Source organism: Hyla sarda, chromosome 12, assembly GCF_029499605.1.
Source record: "Hyla sarda isolate aHylSar1 chromosome 12, aHylSar1.hap1, whole genome shotgun sequence".
NCBI classification, from domain to species: domain Eukaryota; kingdom Metazoa; phylum Chordata; class Amphibia; order Anura; family Hylidae; genus Hyla; species Hyla sarda.
In genome coordinates, this window is record NC_079200.1 from 5957333 (window position 1) to 5983463 (window position 26131).

The 26131-nt window shown below is 53.1% G+C and overlaps 1 protein-coding gene across 2 annotated transcripts; it reads right to left on the reverse strand.

Moving 5' to 3' along the window:
- Positions 1-1319: 1319 nt before the first annotated feature.
- Positions 1320-21697, reverse strand: AHCY (adenosylhomocysteinase). Of its 2 annotated transcripts, none has more exons than XM_056547716.1 (10): positions 21519-21697; positions 16749-16939; positions 16547-16622; positions 15258-15410; positions 7152-7264; positions 6773-6980; positions 5557-5644; positions 5315-5432; positions 3893-4087; positions 1320-1687 (listed from the first exon to the last, which is right to left on the reverse strand). In XM_056547716.1, exons 1-10 carry the CDS (start codon positions 21544-21546, stop codon positions 1556-1558), a joined length of 1302 nt encoding a protein of 433 aa, XP_056403691.1. In that variant the 5' UTR covers positions 21547-21697; the 3' UTR covers positions 1320-1555. The 2 variants fall into 2 exon arrangements, with proteins under 2 accessions (XP_056403691.1, XP_056403692.1); XM_056547717.1 differs by lacking the exon at positions 21519-21697 and adding an exon at positions 19699-19764.
- Between the last annotated feature and the right edge of the window lie 4434 nt (positions 21698-26131).

Consider the following 26131-nt stretch of genomic DNA (forward strand, 5'->3'; position numbering starts at 1 on the left):
TCCGCATGCGGCGATACCACATATATTTTATGTGAAAAAAGGGGGGGGGGGGGGGGGGGGTGTAATTTGGACTTGTTAGGGAAAGGGTTAAATGACTAACTTTTTGCAATGTTATAGCTCCCATAGGGGGGGGGGGGGGGCTATAACACTGATCACTGCAAAGCCATAGCTTTTCTTGATCAGTGTTATCGACGGTCGATTTCTCAAGTCTGCATCTCAGGCTTGGAATAATCAAAATGGCCGATAGGACGCGCCAGAGGAAGGCAAGAGGACCTCTGCTCGCGTCCTAGCTGATCAGGACACCGCATATTCACTGCGGTGGTCCCGAGCAGCCAAGAAGCTTTTACTTTCGTTTTAGACGCAACGTTCAACTTTGAACACTGCTTCTAAAGGGTTAATAGCGCGCTGCACCGCACGCTATTAGCCCTGGGTTCCGGCTTCAGATACATGTCGGGACCGACGTGATATGACACGGGGTAACCACGTGACCCCATGTTCTATCGCGGGAGCCGGCCAAGGACGTAAATATACGTCCTTGGTTGTTAAGGGGTTAGATTAAATCTTTTGATTGTAAGACACTGAACAATACTGTGCCATAGAACAGCATTGATCAGTGTTATCAGTGCTCCATTACTACAGCCTGCCATAGAACAGCATTGATCAGTGTTATCAGCACTCCATTACTACAGCCTGCCAGAGAACAGCATTGATCAGTGTTATCGGCGCTCCATTACTACAGCCTGCCATAGAACAGCATTGATCAGTGTTATCAGCGCTCCATTACTACAGCCTGCCATAGAACAGCATTGATCAGTGTTATCGGCGCTCCATTACTACAGCCTGCCATAGAACAGCATTGATCAGTGTAATTGGCACTCCATTACTACAGCCTGCCATAGAACAGCATTGATCAGTGTTATCAGCGCTCCATTACTACAGCCTGCCATAGAACAGCATTGATCAGTGTTATCAGTGCTCCATTACTACAGCCTGCCATAGAACAGCATTGATCAGTGTTATCAGCGCTCCATTACTACAGCCTGTATTCACAGAGCACCGGCTGTCCAGGCATGCTGGGAGTTGTAGTTTGGCAACACTGCCCTGAACTGACTGGCACCTGCATTTTAAACACTTAGAGGCTGCGATTGCGGCATCTGAAGGGTTAATGCCAACATCAGCAACACCACAATGTGCAGCGTCAGCGCGGATTCCCGGCCGCTGCCATCAGCTGGTACTCACCAGGTATAAAGCGCAATTATAGAATCTTAACCCTTCGTATCCCTTTATGAACATCGATATAAAGTTGTAAACACAAGACGTAGAAACAAAAAGTCGCTTTTATACAATTTGCATCACAGAAAAACCGAACACGTTACAAGACGGGATCTTTAACCATTGACTTTGGATCTTCATAGCAGTAAAGCCTTGTCTGTTTGGTGGACGCCCCCGATCACACCCCAGAGGCGGAGACTAGGCAGGCGCTCCGGGGGGTCACGCAGCTGGATACGGATACAGGGGTCGGGCGCTGAAGTTCTTTGGGTCACGGACGCGGCTCTCAGTATCGGTAATGGTCGGGCTTGAAGGGTCCTTCCTTTTCCAGGCCCAGGTACTTTGCCTGCTTGTCTGTAAGTTTGGTCAGTTTCACGCCGAGCTTGTCCAGATGGGCAGCGGCCACGGCTTCATCCAGCTGCACAAGAAAGACGACAGGGCATTAGACCAGTGATTGCGAACCAGGGTGCCTTCAGCTGTTTCAAAACTACAACTCCAGGCAAAGGCTTGTCTGCCTCCTACAGGGGATCAACACTGTCTCTAAAAAGTTAAATCAAGCCTTTCCTCTCATCCCAGCAGCTGTTGGCTGTGGGGCATGCTGGAAGTAGTAGTTATGCAACAGCAGGAGGCACCCTGGCTGCCAAAAAACAAACATACACTGCATTAGACAATGGACATCATGGAAAGGACCGCTCCTTTTCTGTCCAGCAAGTGCAGATCATCCATTTATATAAAATAGGCAACTAATGGTTCATTTCCATGTTTTAAATCTGCTGCAGACACCTAATAACAAAGCAAGGCCTGATCATATGGAGGATAGCCTTATACCTGTCCCTATCTTATATGGAGGATAGCCTTATACCTGTCCCTATCTTATATGGAGGATAGCCTTATACCTGTCCCTATCTTATATGGAGGATAGCCTTATACCTGTCCCTATCTTATATGGAGGATAGCCTTATACCTGTCCCTATCTTATATGAAGGATAGCCTTATACCTGTCCCTATCTTATATGAAGGATAGCCTTATACCTATCTCTATCTTATATGAAGGATAGCCTTATACCTATCCCTATATTATATGAAGGATAGCCTTATGCCTATCTCTATCTTATATGAAGGATAGCCTTATACCCATCCCTATCTTATATGGAGGCTAGCCTTATACCTGTCCCTATCTTATATGAAGGATAGCCTTATACCTATCTATCTTATATGAAGAATAGCCTTATGCCTATCCCTATCTTATATGAAGGATATCCTTATACCGATCCCTATCTTATATGAAGGATAGCCTTATGCCTCTATCTTATATGAAGGATAGCCTTATGTCTATCCCTATCTTATATGAAGGATAGCCTTATACCTATCCCTAGGTTATATGGAGGATAGCCTTATACCTATCCCTATCTTATATGAAGGATAGCCTTATACCGATCCCTATCTTATATGAAGGATAACCTTATGCCTATCCCTATCTTATATGAATGATATCCTTATACCGATCCCTCTTATATGAAGGATAGCCTTATGTCTATCCCCATCCTATATGAAGGATAGCCTTATGCCTATCCCTATCTTATATGAAGGATAGCCTTATGCTTATCCCATGCATGTTTAAACTCCTTCACTATTTGCAGCGACCACTTCTGCAGGAAGGCTATTCCATGCATCCACTACTCTCTCAGTAAAGTAATACTTCCTCTGCAGACACCTTCCCCTCTATGTAACACTATGTCCACTATGTCCTTCATGTATATAGAAGTTTCCATCCTTTATAGGGTACTCCGCTGCTAGACATCTTATCCCTTATGCAAAGGATAGGGAATAAGATGTCTGATCACAGGGGTCCCGCTGCTGGGGCCACCACGGTCTCCAGCAGTACCTGGCATTTCAGACCAACACCAGCGTTTCCTGTGGCAGTGGTCGGGATATCATGACCACGTCCCCTCCATTCATGTCTATGGGAGGCCTCCGGCTCAGAACGCTCGGAGCATGAGGCCGCGACGTCACGTGACCATGCCCCCTCTTGACATCAGCCTTAGACCAGTTTCATTCCTTCTCACCTTCCGTATGCTTCCATTGGTTAGTTATTTTGCACTCCATGGACTAGTTTAGCATCTTCTCTGAACTCTCTACAATGGATCTATATTCTCCAATACTCCAAGTGAGGTCTCACCAGTGCAGCGCTGTACAGAGGCATGAACACCTCCCTATACAGCCATGAGCACTTGCCTCTACTGCTAATACCTCTCCCTATACACCCATGAGCACCTCCCTTTCCTGCCAATACTCTGAACTTCCACCACTATTGATGTCAGTCTTACTGGCATATAGTCGCCTGATTTCTCCCCTACTACCATTCTTGTGAATGGGGACATTTGCTAATTTCCAATCTTCTGGGACGACTCCTGTTACCACTAATTGGTTCAATAAATCTGGTTATTGTTTTACTAAATCAGCTGTCAGGACACAAGCAAGTTTGTCTGTCTTCCTCCCTGAGGTCATTTTCCTTCATTTTTTTCTGTTCGGTTTTCACAGGAATCATTTAAGCAGTCCGCTCCTCTTGTTTTCTACGTACCTTCCTTTTTAATCTAATTATTCCTTCCACTACAAGATTTACCTTCTTGGGCAGGAAATACACTCCGACGGGATATTTGTCAGTGTTGGTCCAAAGTTCAATCTGAGCCATGACCTGGTTAGTGAATGAATTACTCATGACAAAGCTGGGGTGACCCATAGCACACCCGAGGTTCACCAGGCGGCCCTCCGCTAGAAGAATGATGTGGTGGCCATTTTTCAAGAGGTATCGGTCCACCTGTCAACAAATGCAGTTAGAGGTTAGTCCAGGGGTCACAGGATGGTTAGGAGGGGTCTCCGTAAGATAAAAATGTATATTCTCTCATGCAATAAAGATTCGAAGTGAAGAAACCCAAGATTATTTTTCTTCTTCATCGATTATGGGGACAGATGACTTGTCCGAGCTGCTTTACAGCAACGTCCCGTACCATCTATTGACTTCTATGACAGTGTGGGCATGCTCTGTGACCTGTGTAGCGTTTCATGCAGAGAGGAAGGCGAAGGCTGATCCTCCCTCCCCCCCCCCCCCCCCCATCTTATCTATATACTGGTGTCACCTATTGTGATTGACCCGATCCCATCTTATCTACATAGTGGAGAATATGAAAATAAATTTGATCTGCTGGAGCTGTAATCACTGTCTATGTAGAGGACAGAAGCGTCTTCAGGGTCCTGTACAGAATAAAGTAACCTAAAAAGGTAACATGGAGGCGCCCTCACCTGGTCTTCAAAAGGAGCAGCTAACCCTGGTAGAGGTAAAGAGTACAGAACATGTAATACCTCCCTGTATTGTAGGGGGCGCTACCAGACAGTATATACACTTCTGACATATTGCCTTCTCATTGGTAAAACCCCTGTATTCCTGATCTCACCGCTAGAGAGGAGCGAACTTACACTAAATTTGATTCGTCACGAACTTCTCGGCTCGGCAGTTGATGACTTTTCCTGCATAAATTAGTTCAGCTTTCAGGTGCTCCCGTGGCTGGAAAAGGTGGATACAGTCCTAGGAGACCCTTTCCTAGGACTGTATCCACCTTTTCCAGCCCACGGGAGCACCTGAAAGCTGAACTAATTTACGCAGGATAAGTCATCAACTGCCGAGCCGAGAAGTTCGTGACGAATCGAATTTACTGTAAGTTCGCTCCTCTCTACTCACCGCCATAGACACATTTTGTAGATCTGGACTGTCTGTAGCATTTTAGGTCCAGGTTAGACCATTGTATGTTGAAAAATTTTATATAATTGGAAGAAATTTTTTTTTATTTTTATTATTTCTATTAAAATAAATTTATATTTCTCTTCATTATTTATTTTTTTTAAATATTTATAATTTAAGATAAATATATGAAATGAGAAACTATAGATATATTAAACGTTTTATAGCTTGGTTTCTGCTTTGGCTCATACAGACTCATCACAGCAGATCAGCGGTTTCTCACGCGGTGCACGTTACGCCATTGCGTACCTGAGGTTTGATGTTCACTTTCTTCGTGGAGTTATCATTCAGCCATTTTACATCAAGTTCTACGTCAAAGTGGCCGATGTTACAGACAATGGAATCGTCTTTCATCTGCTCAAAGTGTCTGGGGGACGAAAGAACAGAAAAGTCGGAGACATTAATGGAAGAATCCAATATGGCACCAAGATAAGCCATGGCGGGCGTTCCCATAGCGACAGCTGGGAGGGCGGACTACCCCCCGTTCTTACCTCCCCTCCACTATGTCTGCGCATCCTGTTGTGGTGACAAATATGTTCCCCTCTTTGCAGGCTTCATCCATCGTGGTCACTTCATAACCTGACAAAGACAAAGTCCGTTCAAGTCACCGACAATATTCGCCCGATTACGTGTTGATCGGTCGGGGTCTCAGGTTTGTGCTCTGTCTCACAGACTAAGGGAGTGAAGCGCCCAGCTACGCCGACCATACTAGGGAGCTCCCAATACAGAGCAACACCACTTCCTTGCCTACGGTTTCACAGAAACTTGTAATGATGCCAGAAAGTTACCTACCTGGATTACCTACCTACTAGGGGCTTCAACCAATAAGGAAAGGGGCATTCCTTACCTACTCCGTCCATCAACCTATTAGGAAGAGGGGGGGGGTTCCCTACCTACTGGGGCCTTCACCCTAATAGTTTGAAGGACCCAGTAAGTAGGTAGTTCCCTTACCTTATTGGTAATCGCCAACAGTAGGTAGGTAACCCCCTCTAGTAGGTTGAAGCCTCTAGTACCATTTTTATTTTGATGGGACTTTCCCATCAATTTTCATAAATTTTTTGGGGTACACACCATAGGGCGGCCGCCATACACCTTAGAGGGGGTACTCTGCCCCTAGACATCTTATCCCCTGTCCAAAGGATAGCGGGGGGACCCACGCGCTCTTGGCAGCGGCACCCCAGAAAGCCGATGTTCGGAGAGAACTTTGATCTGTGCCGGATGACTGGCAATGTGGGGTGGAGGCTCGTGACATCACAGCCACGCCCCCTCAATGCAAATCTATAGCAGGGTGCATGACGGCCATCACACCGCCTCCAGTAGACTTACATTGAGGGGGCGTGGCCGTGATGTCACAAGCCTCCAGCGCTCTAAACGAACGTCGGGTGCAGCAGGGAGATTGTGGGGTCCCCAGCAATGGGACCACGGCAATCAGACATCTTATTCCCTATCCTTTGCATGTCTAGGGGCGGAGTACCCCTTTAAGGAAGTGTTTCCTAACTAGGGTGCCTCCAGCTGTTGCAAGACTACAACTTTTAGCATGCCCAGGCAGCCAAAGGCCCGTCTATCTCCTCCAGAGGAGCCACCGTCCCTGAAGAGATAAATTAAAGCTCAACAGCTGGAGGCACCCTGGTTAGTAAACGCTGCTGAAGGGCCGGTGTCAGGTTCAGCTTTATTATAAGGTGTACGGGCACCTGTCGGTTTTCTCACCTTCCATGGCCGCCTGCAGGGCGTTGATTGGGTCGATCTCTGTGATGATGACTCTGGCACCGAAGGCTCTCAGCGCCTGAGCGCAGCCTTTCCCAACATCTCCGTATCCAGCAACAACTGCGACCTTCCCTGCGATCATCACGTCGGTAGCGCGCTTGATGCCATCGATCAGCGACTCTCGGCAGCCATACAGGTTATCAAACTTACTCTAAAGAGAAGACGCCTCACATTACAGATGGCACGAGAGACGACATCTCGCCCTAAAGGGGACCCATCGGCAGGTTTAGGGCGTACAGTAAGGGCAAAGATATAAAAACCGCTGGCGGAGATTATATAGTGTGAACTATAGACTAAGGCAGATGCCTGAAGCAGCACTCACCTTGGTTACTGAGTCATTGACATTGATGGCCGGAATCTTCAGGGTCCCCTCGTTCTTCATTTTATACAGGTTGTGAACCCCCGTGGTCGTCTCTTCAGAAATTCCTTTAATGCCTGAAGTAAAATTATATTTAAATTATATATTTTTTTACTATATTATTCATATATAAGATTCAATATTTTATTTTAATTTTTTTTTTTAAACACACGCAAGTCCGTGCACACATGTTATACAAAGCCCTATATACCGAGCGCCCAAGATGTGACTGGCCAAAATGTTAAACAAATTGTATCTAGACCAGCGACTCCAAACCAAAGCACCTCCAGCTGTTGCAAAACTACAACTCCCAGCATGCCTGGACAGCCACTGAAATGAGGAAAGGCTTGATTTACCTTTAGGTTACCTTGTGGATCCTCTGTAGGAGGCAAACAAGCCTTTCCCTGGAGTTTTAGTTTTAAAAACAGTTAAAGGCACCTGGTTCGGAATCACTGGCCTAATGCCAGGGCATACTGGAGCTGTAGTTTTGCCTGTCTGGCTCCTACAGAGGGTCCACACTGTCCCTGAAAAGGTAAATTAAGGCTTTTCCTCTAATCTATCAGCCTTAGTTTTAACACCCTGGTTGGGAAATCCTGGCCTGCAATGCCTCTGCACGTCTCCCACAGCCAGAAGAGAATGAGGATTCAGCGTGGCAAAATGTTGAAATCATGTCAATCATTTCATTTTAATAAGGTCACGACTTTTCCTTTGTGCAGTAGTTTCAGGACCGAGGAGCGGACCACCCCCCCCCCCACACACACACACACACAGGACCGAGGAGCGGTCCCCCACACACACACACACAGGACCGAGGTGCGGTCACCCCCCCCCCCCCCCCCCACACACAGGACCGAGGAGCGGACCCCCCCCCCCCCCCCACACACACAGGACCGAGGAGCGGTCCCCCACACACAACACACACAGGACCGAGGTGCGGTCACCCCCCCCCCCCCCCCCACACACAGGACCGAGGAGCGGACCCCCCCCCCCCCCCCACACACACAGGACCGAGGAGCGGACCCCCCCACACACACACACACAGGACCGAGGAGCGGACCCCCCCCACACACACACACACAGGACCGAGGAGCGGACCCCCACACACACAGGACCGGACCCCCACACACACACACACAGGAGCGGACCCCCCACACACACAGGACCGAGGAGCGGACCCCCACACACACACACACAGGGACCGAGGAGCGGACCCCCACACACACACAGGACCGAGGAGCGGACCCACACACACACACAGGACTGAGGAGCGGACCCCCACACACACACAGGACCGAGGAGCGGACCCCCCACACACACACACAGGAGCGGACCCCCCCCCCCACACACACACAGGACCGAGGAGCGGACCCCCACACACACACACACACAGGACCGAGGAGCGGACCCCCACACACACACAGGACCGAGGAGCGGACCCCCCCCCCCCCCCCCCCCACACACAGGACCGAGGAGCGGACCCCCCCCCCCCCCCCCCCCACACAGGACCGAGGAGCGGACCACACACACACACACACAGGACCGAGGAGCGGACCCCCCACACACACACAGGACCGAGGAGCGGACCCCCCACACACACACACACACACAGGACCGAGGAGCGGACCCCACACACACACACACACACACACACACACACAGGACCGAGGAGCAGACCCCCACACACACACACACACACACACACACAGGAGCGAGGAGCGGACCCCCACACACACACACAGGAGCGAGGAGCAGACCCCCACACACACACACAGGAGCGAGGAGCAGACCCCCACACACACACACACAGGAGCGGACCCCCACACACACACACACACACAGGAGCGGACCCCACACACACAGGAGCGGACCCCCACACACACACACACACACACAGGAGCGGACCCCCACACACACACACACACAGGAGCGGGACCCACACACACACACACACACAGGAGCGGACCCCCACACACACACACACACACACACAGGAGCGGACCCCCACACACACACACACACACAGGAGCGGACCCCCCACACACACACACACACACAGGAGCGGACCCCCCACACACACACACACAGGAGCGGACCCCCACACACACACACACACACAGGAGCGGACCCCCACACACACACACACAGGAGCGGACCCCCACACACACACACACAGGAGCGGACCCCCAACACACACACAGGAGCGGACCCCCACACACACACACACAGGAGCGGACCCCCACACACACACACACAGGAGCGGACCCCCACACACACACACACACAGGAGCGGACCCCCACACACACACACACACACAGGAGCGGACCCCCCACACACACACACACACACAGGAGCGGACCCCCACACACACACACACACAGGAGCGGACCCCCACACACACACACACACAGGAGCAGACCCCCACACACACACACACACACACAGGAGCGAGGAGCAGACCCCCACACACACACACACACAGGAGCGGACCCCACACACACACACACACACAGGAGCGGACCCCCACACACACACACACACACAGGAGCGGACCCCCACACACACACACACACAGGAGCGGACCCCCACACACACACACACACACACAGGAGCGGACCCCCACACACACACACACACACAGGAGCGGACCCCCACACACACACACACACAGGAGCGGACCCCCACACACACACACACACAGGAGCGGACCCCCACACACACACACACAGGAGCGGACCCCCACACACACACACACACAGGAGCGGACCCCCACACACACACACACAGGAGCGGACCCACACACACACACACAGGAGCGGACCCCCACACACACACAGGAGCGGACCCCCACACACACACACACAGGAGCGGACCCCCACACACACACACACAGGAGCGGACCCCCACACACACACACACAGGAGCGGACCCCCACACACACACACACACAGGAGCGGACCCCCACACACACACACACAGGAGCGGACCCCCACACACACACACACACACAGGAGCGGACCCCACACACACACACACACACACACAGGAGCGGACCCCCACACACACACACACAGGAGCGGACCCCCACACACACACACACAGGAGCGGACCCCCACACACACACAGGAGCGGACCCCCACACACACACAGGAGCGGACCCCCACACACACACACACAGGAGCGGACCCCCACACACACACACACACACAGGAGCGGACCCCCACACACACACACACAGGAGCGGACCCCCACACACACACACACACAGGAGCGGACCCCCACACACACACACACACAGGAGCGGACCCCCACACACACACACACACAGGAGCGGACCCCCACACACACACACAACAGGAGCGGACCCCCACACACACACACACACAGGAGCGGACCCCCACACACACACACACACAGGAGCGGACCCCCACACACACACACACACAGGAGCGGACCCCCACACACACACACACACAGGAGCGGACCCCCACACACACACACACACAGGAGCGGACCCCCACACACACACACACACAGGAGCGGACCCCCACACACACACACACACAGGAGCGGACCCCCACACACACACACACAGGAGCGGACCCCCACACACACACACACACACAGGAGCGGACCCCCACACACACACACACACAGGAGCGGACCCCCACACACACACACACACAGGAGCGGACCCCCACACACACACACACACAGGAGCGGACCCCCACACACACACACACACAGGAGCGGACCCCCACACACACACACACAGGAGCGGACCCCCACACACACACACACAGGAGCGGACCCCCACACACACACACACAGGAGCGGACCCCCCACACACACACACAGGAGCGGACCCCCACACACACACACACAGGAGCGGACCCCCACACACACACACACACAGGAGCGGACCCCCACACACACACACACAGGAGCGGACCCCCACACACACACACACAGGAGCGGACCCCCACACACACAGGAGCGGACCCCCCACACACACACACACACAGGAGCGGACCCCCACACACACACACACACAGGAGCGGACCCCCACACACACACACACAGGAGCGGACCCCCACACACACACACACAGGAGCGGACCCCCACACACACACACAGGAGCGGACCCCCACACACACACACACACAGGAGCGGACCCCCACACACACACACACACAGGAGCGGACCCCCACACACACACACACACACAGGAGCGGACCCCCACACACACACACACACAGGAGCGGACCCCCCACACACACACACACAGGAGCGGACCCCCACACACACACACACACAGGAGCGGACCCCCACACACACACACACACAGGAGCGGACCCCCACACACACACACACACAGGAGCGGACCCCCACACACACACACACACACAGGAGCGGACCCCCACACACACACACACACAGGAGCGGACCCCCACACACACACACACACAGGAGCGGACCCCCACACACACACACACACAGGAGCGGACCCCCACACACACACACACACACAGGAGCGGACCCCCACACACACACACACACAGGAGCGGACCCCCACACACACACACACAGGAGCGGACCCCCACACACACACACACAGGAGCGGACCCCCACACACACACACACACACAGGAGCGGACCCCCCACACACACACACAAGCGGACCCCCACACACACACACACACAGGAGCGGACCCCCACACACACACACACAGGAGCGGACCCCCACACACACACACAGGAGCGGACCCCCACACACACACACACACAGGAGCGGACCCCCACACACACACACACAGGAGCGGACCCCCACACACACACACACACACAGGAGCGGACCCCCACACACACACACACAGGAGCAGACCCCCACACACACACACACACACACAGGAGCGGACCCCCACACACACACACAGGAGCGGACCCCCACACACACACACAGGAGCGGACCCCCACACACACACACAAGGAGCGGACCCCCACACACACACACACACACAGGACCGAGGAGCGGACCCCCCCACACACACACACACAGGACCGAGGAGCGGACCCCCACACACACACACAGGACCGAGGAGCGGACCCCCCCCCCCCACACACACAGGACCGAGGAGCGGACCCCCACACACACACAGGAGCGGACCCCCACACACACACACACAGGAGCGGACCCCCACACACACACACACAGGAGCGGACCCCCACACACACACACACACAGGAGCGGACCCCCACACACACACACAGGAGCGGACCCCCCCACACACACACACAGGACCGGACCCCCCCACACACACACACAGGACCGAGGAGCGGACCCCCCCACACACACACACAGGACCGAGGAGCGGACCCCCACACACACACACAGGACCGAGGAGCGGACCCCCACACACAGGACCGAGGAGCGGACCCCCCCACACACACACACAGGACCGAGGAGCGGACCCCCCCACACACACACACAGGACCGAGGAGCGGACCCCCACACACACACACAGGACCGAGGAGCGGACCCCCACACACAGGACCGAGGAGCGGACCCCCACACACAGGACCGAGGAGCGGACCCCCACACACACACACAGGACTGAGGAGCGGACCCCCACACACACACACAGGACCGAGGAGCGGACCCCCACACACACACACAGGACCGAGGAGCGGACCCCCACACACACACATACAGGACCGAGGAGCGGACCCCCACACACACACACACAGGACCGAGGAGCGGACCCCCACACACACACACACAGGACCGAGGAGCGGACCCCCACACACACACACACAGGACCGAGGAGCGGACCCCCACACACACACACAGGACCGAGGAGCGGACCCCCACACACACACAGGACCGAGGAGCGGACCCCCACACACACACAGGACCGAGGAGCGGACCCCCACACACACAGGACCGAGGAGCGGACCCCCACACACACAGGACCGAGGAGCGGACCCCCACACACACACACACAGGACCGAGGAGCGGACCCCCACACACACACACACAGGACCGAGGAGCGGACCCCCACACACACACACACAGGACCGAGGAGCGGACCCCCACACACACACACACACACAGGACCGAGGAGCGGACCCCCACACACACACACACAGGACCGAGGAGCGGACCCCCACACACACACACACAGGACCGAGGAGCGGACCCCCACACACACACACACACAGGACCGAGGAGCGGACCCCCACACACACACACACACACAGGACCGAGGAGCGGACCCCCACACACACACACACACACACACAGGACCGAGGAGCGGACCCCCACACACACACACAGGACCGAGGAGCGGACCCCCACACACACACACAGGACCGAGGAGCGGACCCCCACACACACACAGGACCGAGGAGCGGACCCCCACACACACACACACAGGACCGAGGAGCGGACCCCCACACACACACACACACACAGGACCGAGGAGCGGACCCCCACACACACACACACAGGACCGAGGAGCGGACCCCCACACACACACACACACACCGGACCGAGGAGCGGACCCCCACACACACACACACACACCGGACCGAGGAGCGGACCCCCACACACACACACACAGGACCGAGGAGCGGACCCCCACACACACACACAGGACCGAGGAGCGGACCCCCACACACACACCGGACCGAGGAGCGGTCCCCCCCACACACACACAGGACCGAGGAGCGGTCCCCCACACACACACACCGGACCGAGGAGCGGACCCCCACACACACACACACACACACACAGGACCGAGGAGCGGACCCCCACACACACACACAGGACCGAGGAGCGGACCCCCACACACACACACAGGACCGAGGAGCGGACCCCCACACACACACAGGACCGAGGAGCGGACCCCCACACACACACACACAGGACCGAGGAGCGGACCCCCACACACACACACACACACACAGGACCGAGGAGCGGACCCCCACACACACACACACACAGGACCGAGGAGCGGACCCCCACACACACACACACCGGACCGAGGAGCGGACCCCCACACACACACACACACACCGGACCGAGGAGCGGACCCCCACACACACACACACAGGACCGAGGAGCGGACCCCCACACACACACACAGGACCGAGGAGCGGACCCCCACACACACACACAGGACCGAGGAGCGGACCCCCACACACACACCGGACCGAGGAGCGGACCCCCCCCACACACACACAGGACCGAGGAGCGGTCCCCCCCACACACACACAGGACCGAGGAGCGGTCCCCCACACACACACACCGGACCGAGGAGCGGTCCCCCACACACACACACAGGACCGAGGAGCGGACCCCCACACACACACACACCGGACCGAGGAGCGGACCCCCACACACACACACACAGGACCGAGGAGCGGACCCCCACACACACACACACACACAGGACCGAGGAGCGGACCCCCACACACACACACACAGGACCGAGGAGCGGACCCCCACACACACACACACACACAGGACCGAGGAGCGGACCCCCACACACACACACACAGGACCGAGGAGCGGTCCCCCACACACACACACAGGACCGAGGAGCGGTCCCCCACACACACACACAGGACCGAGGAGCGGACCCCCACACACAGGACTGAGGAGCGGACCCCCACACACACACACACACAGGACTGAGGAGCGGACCCCCACACACAGGACCGAGGAGCGGACCCCCACACACACACACACACAGGACTGAGGAGCGGACCCCCACACACAGGACCGAGGAGCGGACCCCCACACACACACACACACAGGACCGAGGAGCGGTCCCCCACACACACACACACACACAGGACCGAGGAGCGGGTCCCCCACACACACACACAGGACTGAGGAGCGGTCCCCCACACACACAGGACACGTGGTTACAGCGCAGGCCGGTCACCTGATTGTTAAAGCTCATTCTGCAGCTCAGTCTGTACAGCACTGCCACCTTGTGGTGATAAGTTATCTTCACAGCCAGACAAACCTGGCACGAGCGGAGTTAATAGAAGCGGCTCCTCACCTTTCAGTAAGTCGGGGTGCTTGGTGTGGACCAGGTTGGTGAGGTCTCCTCCATCATCCAGGATCATGTTCAGGGGTTTCCCATCAGGAAAGAACAGGGTCTGCTCGATGCACCAGAGGTATTCTTCATCCGTCTCTCCTTTCCAGGCATAGACTAACAGAATTGAGAAGGTGTCATTAAAGAAGCACTCCAACACATAAAATCATGCAGCACCATTTGTTTTACTCCACAGCTGCATCCATGAGATTACTGTAACTTGGTCATGTGATCACCAGTCCGGCCCACAAAAAGTACAGGATGTCAGTCCTGGGTCAGCTGACTTAATGTAAACTACAGGATGACATCACATATTAGACCCCTCCCCTCCAGCTCTATATAACTAAATCTCTACAGGATCAGAATATATAGTAGATATACACCTCCCCTCTGGTTCTATCTGTATACTGCTGCCGCCATCTTTATGGGGTCGATTTATAGTAGTTCATGTGAACACAGCATCATGAGGGTGTATAACTACTATATATCCTAACCCCATAGAGATAGCAGCAGTATACAGATAGAGCTGGAGTAAATATAGTGTATATATTTTATATTTATTGATCCCATAGACAGAGCTGGGGAAGAGTGTATGGGATCAGGATATATAGTAGCTATACTCTTCTACTCCAGCTCTATCTGTATACTGCTTCTACTATCTCTATGGCATCAGGATAAATAATAGTTAAACCCCTCCCCTCCAGCTATCTGTATACTGCTGCTATCTCTATTGGATCAGGATATATAGTTATACACCTGCCCTCCAGTTCTCTCTCTATGGGATCAGGATATATAGTAGTTCTACAAATCCCCTCCAGCTCTATCTGTATACTGCTGCTGCGGGATCCGCATATCTAGTAGTTTTACACCTCTATCTGTATACTGCTGCTGCTCTATGGCATCAGGATAGATAATAGTTATACCCCTCCTGTCCAGCTCTATCTGTATACTGCTGCTTCTGCTCTCTCTATGGCATCAGGATACTAGTTATACCTCCCCCAGCTCTCTGTATACTGCTGCTGCGGGATCCGCATATCTAGTAGTTTTACACCTCTATCTGTATACTGCTGCTGCTCTATGGCATCAGGATAGATAATAGTTATACCCCTCCCGTCCAGCTCTATCTGTATACTGCTGCTGCTCTCTCTATGGCATCAGGATACTAGTTATACCTCCCCCAGCTCTGTGTATACTGGAGCCATGATGAATTAGTGTATATGATCTCCGTAACCGCGCCATTTTTTACCACTCACCTGGCACACCGGTTTTGGCAATGGCGGCGGCAGCGTGGTCCTGAGTGGAAAAGATGTTACAGCTGGACCATTGCACCTGGGGGGAGAGAAGACGGCGACCATTTATACCCCGCCACATCTGGAGAAGACCCTGTACGCTAATAATCCGCCATCATATGGAGACAGCGCCACGGTCACTTACTACCCCCCGGAGCACACTTACCTCGGCTCCCAGCGCTGTCAGGGTCTCGATCAGGACGGCCGTCTGGAGGGTCATGTGCAGACACCCCGCGATTCGCGCTCCCTTCAGCGGCTTGGTCTTGCCGTACATCTCCCTCATCTTCATCAGCCCGGGCATCTCATTCTCCGCTATTTCAATGGCTTTACGCCCCCATTCGGCCAGGGTGATGTCCGCTAAAGAGACAGGACAGGGTTAACGTTCCTTCACCGCTACAGGGTTACTGAGTGTTACAGTGCCCTCACCACACATACACACACGTGCCGACATGTTTCTCACTTTTCTAAAAGCTTCATCAGGTTCTGGCACTGAGTTTCCCAGCCAGGCTTACCTGCAGCTGTTTCAGAACTACAACTCCCAGCATGCCCGGACAGCCAAAGGCTTGACGGGGCATGCTGGGAGTTCTAGTTTTTAAACAGCTGGAGGCACCCTTGTTGGGAACACACTGTTCTGGTGACGTGACCTGGTTCTTAGGTCCTGGTTACGTTCGTGTCTATTGGTTCTTTTTGCTAAAGGAATAAAAATGTTTTATTTTTATTCTCTCTGAAATAAAAATTTAAAGGGCATGTCCAAGAAACTAAAAGCTGATGTTAAAAGGGTACTCTAGAGAGAAAAAAAATAATAATCAAATCTAAAATTATATTAAAAGGAGAACTCCGGTATGGGTGGGGGAAAAAAAAACAACTTATCCCCTATGCATAGGATAGGGGATAAGTGTTAGATCGCGGGGGTCCGACAGCTGGGCCCCCCGCAATTCTCCTGTATGGGGACCCGGCTCGCTCCTGCTCAATGCAGAAGCTGCGGCCGACACTCCCCCTCCATACACTTCTATGGTAGGGTCGGAGTGCTGCCTTCGGCTGTGGTCGAAAACGCTCGGCTCCTGCATTGAGCAGGAGCGAGCCGGGTCCCCATACAGGAGAATTGCGGGGGGCCCAGCTGTCGGACCCCCGCGATCTAACACTTATCCCCTATCTTAAGCATAGGGGATAAGTTGTGTTTTCCCACCCATACCGGAGTTCTCCTTTAATACATATAAATTAATTAAAAAAAAAAAAATAAATTTACATTTGTATGTACAGTTTAATATATATATTAAAAAAATGTGTATATATATTATTTTATTTTTTTTATTTATTTATATTTGTTTTTAAATCATCTGATCCTCTAAAGTTTTACAGATTTGTAAATTCCTTATATAAAAATATTAATCCTTCCAGTACTTAGCTGCAGTATGCTCCACAGGAAGTTGTGTAGTTTTCTGTCTGACCACAGTGCTCTCTTCCTGACACGGACAGAGGTGTTTCGCAATGTCCAGAGTAGGAGAGGTTTGCTATGGGGATTTGCTCCTACTCTGGACAGAGGTGGCAGCAGAGAGCACTGTGGTCAGACTGGAAAGAACTACACAACTTCCTGTGGAGCATACAGCAGCTGATAAGTACTGGAAGGATTAAGATTTTTATATAGAAGTAATTTACAAATTTGTAGAACTTTAAAGGATCAGATTATTTAAAAAAAATAAAAATAAAAATAAGGAATTCATTCCCCTCCGAGCACCCCTTTAAAAAGATTTGGCGCATGATCAGCTCACATCTGCTATACACACAATCACAACAGGAAGGGGTTAATAGAGTTCTCTCGACTCATCTGTTCTGTTCACATAAGACAAAGATTAAATCAACAGCCCGGGGGCCCTGAAAGCTGCGGAGCGACGACGCGCCAGGGCGCCAATGATTCATCTGTAGTCTAGAACAATGTTACCCAACCAGGGTGCCTCCAGCTGTGGCCAAACTACAACTCCCAGCATGCCCGGACAGCCAAAGGCTGTCCGGGCATCCTGGGAGTTGTAGTTTGGCCACAGCTGAGGGACCCTGGTTGGGTAACACTGTTCTAGAATAAAGTCTCTTTCAGCCATTAGGGCATGATGGGAGTTGTAGTCTTGCAAGAGCTGCAGAGCCACGGCACGTTTTCCCATCTTTGGCCACTGTACGGTGCAGGCGGCTAATTAAATTACCAAGAACCTTGTATATATGTCGTACATCTTGGCAAAACATTAACCTGTCTAATATACTTCAAAAGAAAAGGTTATCTGCTTATTAAAGACAAAAAAAAAAAAAAAAAAAAATAAAAAAAAAGGGGACTGGGGGGGGGTCGCAATACAATCCAGAACATAATTCTGTCCGGTTGCAGCATCATCTTTGTCCCTGCCTGATGTTCAGCTGGGACAAAGTCCAGGAAGTGAGGGACGGGACTAGAACTCCTCTATGCTCACTCCTGTCCTATCAGACTGTAGCATGAAAACAGGGAGGAGGGGGCTACAACTTGCAGTGATTGGATGAAGAGATCCAGAGAGGAAGGGGTTACAGAGCAGTCTGCAGTGATTTGATGAAGAGACCCAGAACAGCAGACTCAGGGAGGAAGTGAATGCATGGTGAGGGTGGGTTCAGTGCTTGCTTTGGACACGCCCCTTCCTGAGCAGTGGATGTCGGAATAAGTGAGCAGCAGAACAGAGGGATTTGTGAGCCAAATACAGGAGACAGACACAAAAGACATGTAAAGAATCTACATGACCCAGTGAGGAACATATAGAAGTATTTCATGTACTGGTCCAATCCCACAGAAGACCTACTGCTGCCGAGGGGGTGCCGGGGGTCACACTGCGTGGTGTAAGGGGCCACACAGACCATGGGGTCCATGCTGATTACACAGGTGTATAACAGAACTTCTGACGGGGTCACCCCTCTACACAGTGCCGGGGGGGGATGGCGCCCTGATGGGTCACCCCTCTACACAGTGCAGGTGGGCCCGACAGGTCACAGCTGGTTAATATGTTTAGTGTTCCGGATGATGGGTGTACACTCCACACGTTCCGTCTCGCCCATCAGCGCAGATTGCGGTGGATAAGACGTTGCTGTTATATATCCAGGACGCCCCTTACATAAAGCTCTTGTATAAGACGCAGGTTGTTCTGCTCGGGGGCAGCTGGCGGCTCCTATTACACCATGTGCCCAGACAGGAGTGAGGCATGCTGGGAACTGAAGTCTCACAGTCTTAGATAACCAGACCGCGGCCTACTGTAAGGACTACAACTCCCAGGGGGCCCCTGTGTAAGGAGCAGCATGCTGTCCACATGAAGCCGAGCACAGCCATGAGGGGCCCCAAAGAGTCATGACAGGGGGACCCCACAGAGCAGCGCACAGCCATGAGGGGCCCCAAAGAGTCATGACAGGGGGACCCCACAGAGCAGCGCACAGCCACGATTACATGGGGGACCCCACAGAGCAGCGCACAGCCATGAGGGGCCCCAAAGAGTCATGACAGGGGGACCCCACAGAGCAGCGCACAGCCACGATTACATGGGGGGACCCCACAGAGCAGCGCACAGCCATGAGGGGCCCCAAAGAGTCATGACAGGGGACCCCACAGAGCAGCGCACAGCCATGAGGGGCCCCAAAGAGTCATGACAGGGGGACCCCACAGAGCAGCGCACAGCCACGATTACATGGGGGACCCCACAGAGCAGCGCACAGCCATGAGGGGCCCCAAAGAGTCATGACAGGGGGACCCCACAGAGCAGCGCACAGCCACGATTACATGGGGGGACCCCACAGAGCAGCGCACAGCCATGAGGGGCCCCAAAGAGTCATGACAGGGGACCCCACAGAGCAGCGCACAGCCACAATTACATGGGGGACCCCACAGAGCAGCGCACAGCCATGAGGGGCCCCAAAGAGTCATGACAGGGGGACCCCACAGAGCAGCGCACAGCCACGATTACATGGAGGGGGGGGGGACCCCACAGAGCAGTGCACAACCATGATTAACAAATCTGCTGCAAGGTGCTAGACCCGTCATTCCAGAGCTATTGCAAAACTACAACTCCCAGCATGCCCAAAAATCAGATTTGCATCAGTTTCTGTAATTTCCAGTGGTTTAGCAACACTGTGCCCAAGGACTACAATTCCCAGCAAGCTCCGACATCAGGATTGCTTCACTGACGTTTAGTCTCTCTGTGCCTACAGGACTACAGCTCCCAGCATGCTCAAATGATCTCTGTACTGTAACACTTTAGGCAATTTAGTGGCTGAGCTTAAGAACTACAACCCCCAGCATGCACATGATGGAAATATGCCACTGCATAAGAGCTACAAATCCCAGCAATCCCATTGTCAGGTGAGCATGCTGGGAGTTGTAGTTCTCAAGCTTATAAACCAGTATTTCAGCTATTGCTAAGAACTGACCAGGTCTAGACCTATGGAACTACAACTCCCAGCATGCTCAAACTAAATCTGCATTGCATCACCAATTGGGACTTGAAATGACAGTGTTTCCTAACCAGTGTGCCTCCAGCTGTTGCAAAACTACAACTCCCAGCATGCCCGGACAGCCAAAGGCTGTCCGGGCATGTTGGGAATTGTAGTTTTGCAACAGCTGGAGGCACACGGGTTAGGAAACAGTGGTATATATTCACTCCATGTTGGGGAACTACAACTCCCAGCATGCCAAAGGGACATCTGGATTGCATCACTCGCTGAGATTTCTAGTTCTTACGCAGTAAATGGCCAATCCCTTGATGAGCACGCTGGGAGTTGTAGTCCTAAAGGCACCGAGTAACTAATTCACCCAGATGTCATTTTGGCATGCTGGGAGCTGTAGTTCCACAGGACAGTCTGGGACCCCACGTGCACGGCGCCCCCTATGTCATCCGCCACAATGAACCCCGGTGCAGACGATGGGGACGGGACACGTGCTACTTACCGACTTTGTACGAGAGTTTATCCGACATGATGACGAGGGAGCGAGAGACCGAACAACGAACCCGGGAGCCGGTGCAGCAGAAGAGAAGGCGTGGAGGTGCGGGCCCTTTAAGAATAACCCGCTCTGAGCCATATAAGGCAGGGAGGGGGCGGGGCCTGTGTCATCTGACCGAGCGCGCCGGCTCCTGAACTGTTTGAATGACAAGCGGCGCAGCCAATGGTAGCAGGAGGGCTCCTGACGTGCGGCTCCGCCCCTCTCTCATTAGCTGCCAGCGGTGAACCTTGAGAGGCGGTGACGTCACGTATCAGCGGACAAAGGTCGTGGGGGCGGGGCGTCCATTACTGATTGTTCATCTGCAGTGAGAGGATGTGGCATGTCCCGTCCTGTTATGTGTCCGGACAAAACCATAGGGTCAGGTGTAGGAGCATAGCCTAAAGGTGTACGAGCATAGCCTATAGGTGTACGGGCCATCAGGTGTAGGAGCATCAGGTGTAGGAGCATAGCCTATAGGTGTACGGACCATCAGGTGTAGGAGCATCAGGTGTAGGAGCATAGCCTATAGGTGTACGGGCCATCAGGTGTAGGAGCATAGCCTATAGGTATACAGACCATCAGGTGTAGGAGCATAGCCTATAGGTGTACGGACCATCAGGTGTAGGAGCATAGCCTATAGGTGTACGGGCCATCAGGTGTAGGAGCATAGCCTATAGGTATACAGACCATCAGGTGGAGGAGCATAGCCTATAGGTGTACGAGCCATCAGGTGTAGGAGCATAGCCTATAGGTGTACGGGCCATCAGGTGGAGGAGCATAGCCTATAGGTGTACGAGCCATCAGGTGTAGGAGCATAGCCTATAGGTGTACGGGCCATCAGGTGTAGGAGCATAGCCTATAGGTATACAGACCATCAGGTGGAGGAGCATAGCCTATAGGTGTACGAGCCATCAGGTGTAGGAGCATAGCCTATAGGTGTACGGGCCATCAGGTGTAGGAGCATAACCTACAGTTGTACGAGCCATCAGGTGTAGGGGCATAGCCTATAGGTGCACGGGCCATCAGGTGTAGGAGCATAGCCTATAGGTATACAGACCATCAGGTGTAGGAGCATAGCCTATAGGTGTACGAGCCATCAGGTGTAGGAGCATAGACTATAGGTATACAGACCATCAGGTGTAGGAGCATAGCCTATAGGTGTACGAGCCATCAGGTGTAGGAGCATCAGGTGTAGGAGCATAGCCTATAGGTGTATGAGCCATCAGGTGTAACAGTATAGCCTATAGGTGTACTAGCATATCCTCCTGGTGTACGAGCATAGCCTATAGGTGTATGGGCCATCAGGTGTAGGAGCATAGCCTATAGGTGTACGAGCCATCAGGTGGAGGAGCATAGCCTATAGGTGTACGGGCCATCAGGTGTAGGAGCATAGCCTCCTTGTGTACGAGCATAGCCTATAGTTGTACGGGCCATCAGGTGTAGGAGCATAGCCTATAGGTATACAGACCATCAGGTGTAGGAGCATAGACTACAGGTGTACGAGCCATCAGGTGTAGGAGCATAGCCTACAGGTGTACGAGCCATCAGGTGTAGGAGCATAGCCTATAGGTGTACGAGCCATCAGGTGGAGGAGCATAGCCTATAGGTGTACGGGCCATCAGGTGTAGGAGCATAGCCTCCTTGTGTACGAGCATAGCCTATAGTTGTACGGGCCATCAGGTGTAGGAGCATAGCCTATAGGTATACAGACCATCAGGTGTAGGAGCATAGACTACAGGTGTACGGGCCATCAGGTGGAGGAGCATAGCCTACAGGTGTACGATCCATCAGGTGTAGGAGCATAGCTTAATAGGTGTATGAGCCATCAGTTTTAGGAGCATAGTCTACAGGTGTAGGAGCATAGCCTATAGGTGTACGGGCCATCAGGTATAGTAGCATAGCCTATAGCTGTACAAGCCATCAGGTGTAGGAGCATAGCCTATAGGTATACAGACCACCAGGTGTAGGGGCATAGCCTATAGGTGTACAGGCCATCAGGTGTAGTAGCATAGCCTACAGGTGTATGAACCATCAGGTGTAAGAGCATAGCGTATAGGTGTATGAGCCATCAGGTGTAGGAGCATAGCCTATTGGTGTACGGGCCATCAGGTTTAAGAGCATATCCTATAGGTGTATGGGTCATCAAGTGTAAAAGCATGGCCTATAGGTTTACAGGCCATCAGGTGTAGGGGCATAGCCTATAGGTATACAGACCATCAGGTGTAGGAGCATAGCCTATAGGTTTACGGGCCCTGAGGTGTAGGAGCATAGCCTATAGGTGTATGGGCCATCAGGTGTCGGAGCATAGCCTATAGGTATACAGACCATCAGGTGTAGGAGCATAGCCTATATGTGTATGGGCAATCAGATGTAGGGGCATAGCCTATAGGTGTATGCGCCATCAGGTGTAGGAGAATAGCCGATAGGTGTATTGGCCATCAGGTGTAGGAGCATAGCCTATAGGTGTACAAGCCATCAGGTGTAGGAGCATAGCCTATAGGTGTACGAGCCATCAGGTGTAGGAGCATACCCTATAGGTGTACGGGCCATCAGGTATAGGAGCATAGCCTATAGGTTTAATAGCCATCAGGTGTAGGAGCATAGCCTATAGGTATACAGACCACCAGGTGTAGGGGCATAGCCTACAGGTGTACGGGCCATCAGGTGTAGGAGCATAGCCTATAGGTGTACGAGTCATCAGGTGTAGGCGCACAGCCTATAGGTGTACGGACCATCAGGTGTAGGAGCATAGCCTATAGGTTTACGGGCCCTGAGGTGTAGGAGCATAGCCTATAGGTGTACGGACCATCAGGTGTAGGAGCATAGCCTATAGGTGTATGGGCCATCAGGTGTAGGAGCATAGCCTATAGGTGTACGAGCCATCAGGTGTAGGAGCATAGCCTATAGCTGTATGAGCCATCAGGTGTAGGAGCTTAGCCTATAGGTGTACATACCATCAGGTGTAGGAGCATAGCCTATAGGTGTACGAGCTATCAGGTGTAGCAGTATAGCCTATAGGTGTACTAGCATATCCTCCTGGTGTACGAGCATAGCCTATAGGTGTATGGGCCATCAGGTGTAGGAGCATAGCCTATAGGTGTACGGACCTCCAGGTGTAGGAGCATAGCATATAGGTGTACGAGTCATCAGGTGTAGGAGCATAGCCTATAGGTGTACGAGTCATCAGGTGTAGGCGCATAGCCTATAGGTGTATGGACCATCAGGTGTAGGAGCATAACCTATAGGTTTACGGGCCCTGAGATGTAGGAGCATAGCCTATAGGTGTATGGGCTATCAGGTGTAGGAGCATAGCCTATAGGTAGACAGACCATCAGGTGTAGGAGCATAGCCTATAGGTGTACGGGCAATCAGCTGTAGGGGCATAGCCTATAGGTGTATGGGCCATCAGGTGTAGGAGCATAGCCCATAGGTGTACGAGCCATCAGGTGTAGGAGCATAGCCTATAGCTGTATGAGCCATCAGGTGTAGGAGCATAGCCTATAGGTGTACATACCATCAGGTGTAGGAGCATAGCCTATAGGTGTACAAGCCATCAGGTGTAGCAGTATAGCCTATAGGTGTACTAGCATATCCTCCTGGTGTACGAGCATAGCCTATAGGTGTATGGGCCATCAGGTGTAGGGGCATAGCCTATAGGTGTACGGACCTCCAGGTGTAGGAGCATAGCCTCCAGGTGCACAGGCCCAGCCTATAGGTGTATGAGCATAGCCACCAGGTGCGCAGGCCTAGCCGAGCATAGCCTCTGGGTGTACGAGCCTAGCCTATAAGTGTATGAGCATAGCCACTGGGTGTACGGGCCATCAAGTGTAGGAGCATAGCCTATAGGTGTACATACATAGCCTCCAGGTGCACAGGCCTAGCCTATAGGTGTATGAGCATAGCCACCAGGTGCGTAGGCCTAGCCAAGCATAGCCTCTGGGTGTACGAGCCTAGCCTATAAGTGTATGAGCATAGCCACTGGGTGTACGGGCCATCAAGTGTAGGAGCATAGCCTATAGGTGTACATACATAGCCTCCAGGTGCACAGGCCTAGCCTATAGGTGTATGAGCATAGCCACCAGGTGCGCAGGCCTAGCCGAGCTTAGCCTCTGGGTGTACGAGCCTAGCCTATAAGTGTATGAGCATAGCCACTGGGTGTACGGGCCATCAAGTGTAGGAGCATAGCCTATAGGTGTACATACATAGCCTCCAGGTGTAGGAGCATAGCCTTTTGGTATAGGAGCACATCCTCTGGTTATACAGGCCTCTGAGTGTATGAGCATGGCCTCCAGGTGTATGAGCATAGTCTCCAGTTGTATAAGCATAGCCTCCATGTGTATGAGCATAGCCTCCAGGTGTATGGGCATAGCCCCAAGGTGTATGAGCATAGCCTTCAGTTGTATGAGCATAGCATCCAGTTGTATGAGCATAGCATGCAGTTGCATGAGCATAGGCTCCAGTTGTATGAGCATAGCCTCCAGGTGTATGAGCATAGCCTCCAGTTGTATGAGCATAGCCTCCAGTTGTATACCTGCTGTATATACCTGTGCTGTATACCTGCTCTATATACCTGTGCTGTA

Coding starts and splice junctions, on each gene's coding strand:
- AHCY (XM_056547716.1), bottom strand. CDS start 21,546: ATGTCGGATAAACTCTCGTACAAAGTCG. Junction 16,940..21,518: donor TAAACTCTCGTACAAAGTCG/GTAAGTAGCACG, acceptor CTGTCTCTTTAG/CGGACATCACCCTGGCCGAA. Junction 4,088..5,314: donor AAGTGAACATCAAACCTCAG/GTACGCAATGGC, acceptor ATTTGTTGACAG/GTGGACCGATACCTCTTGAA.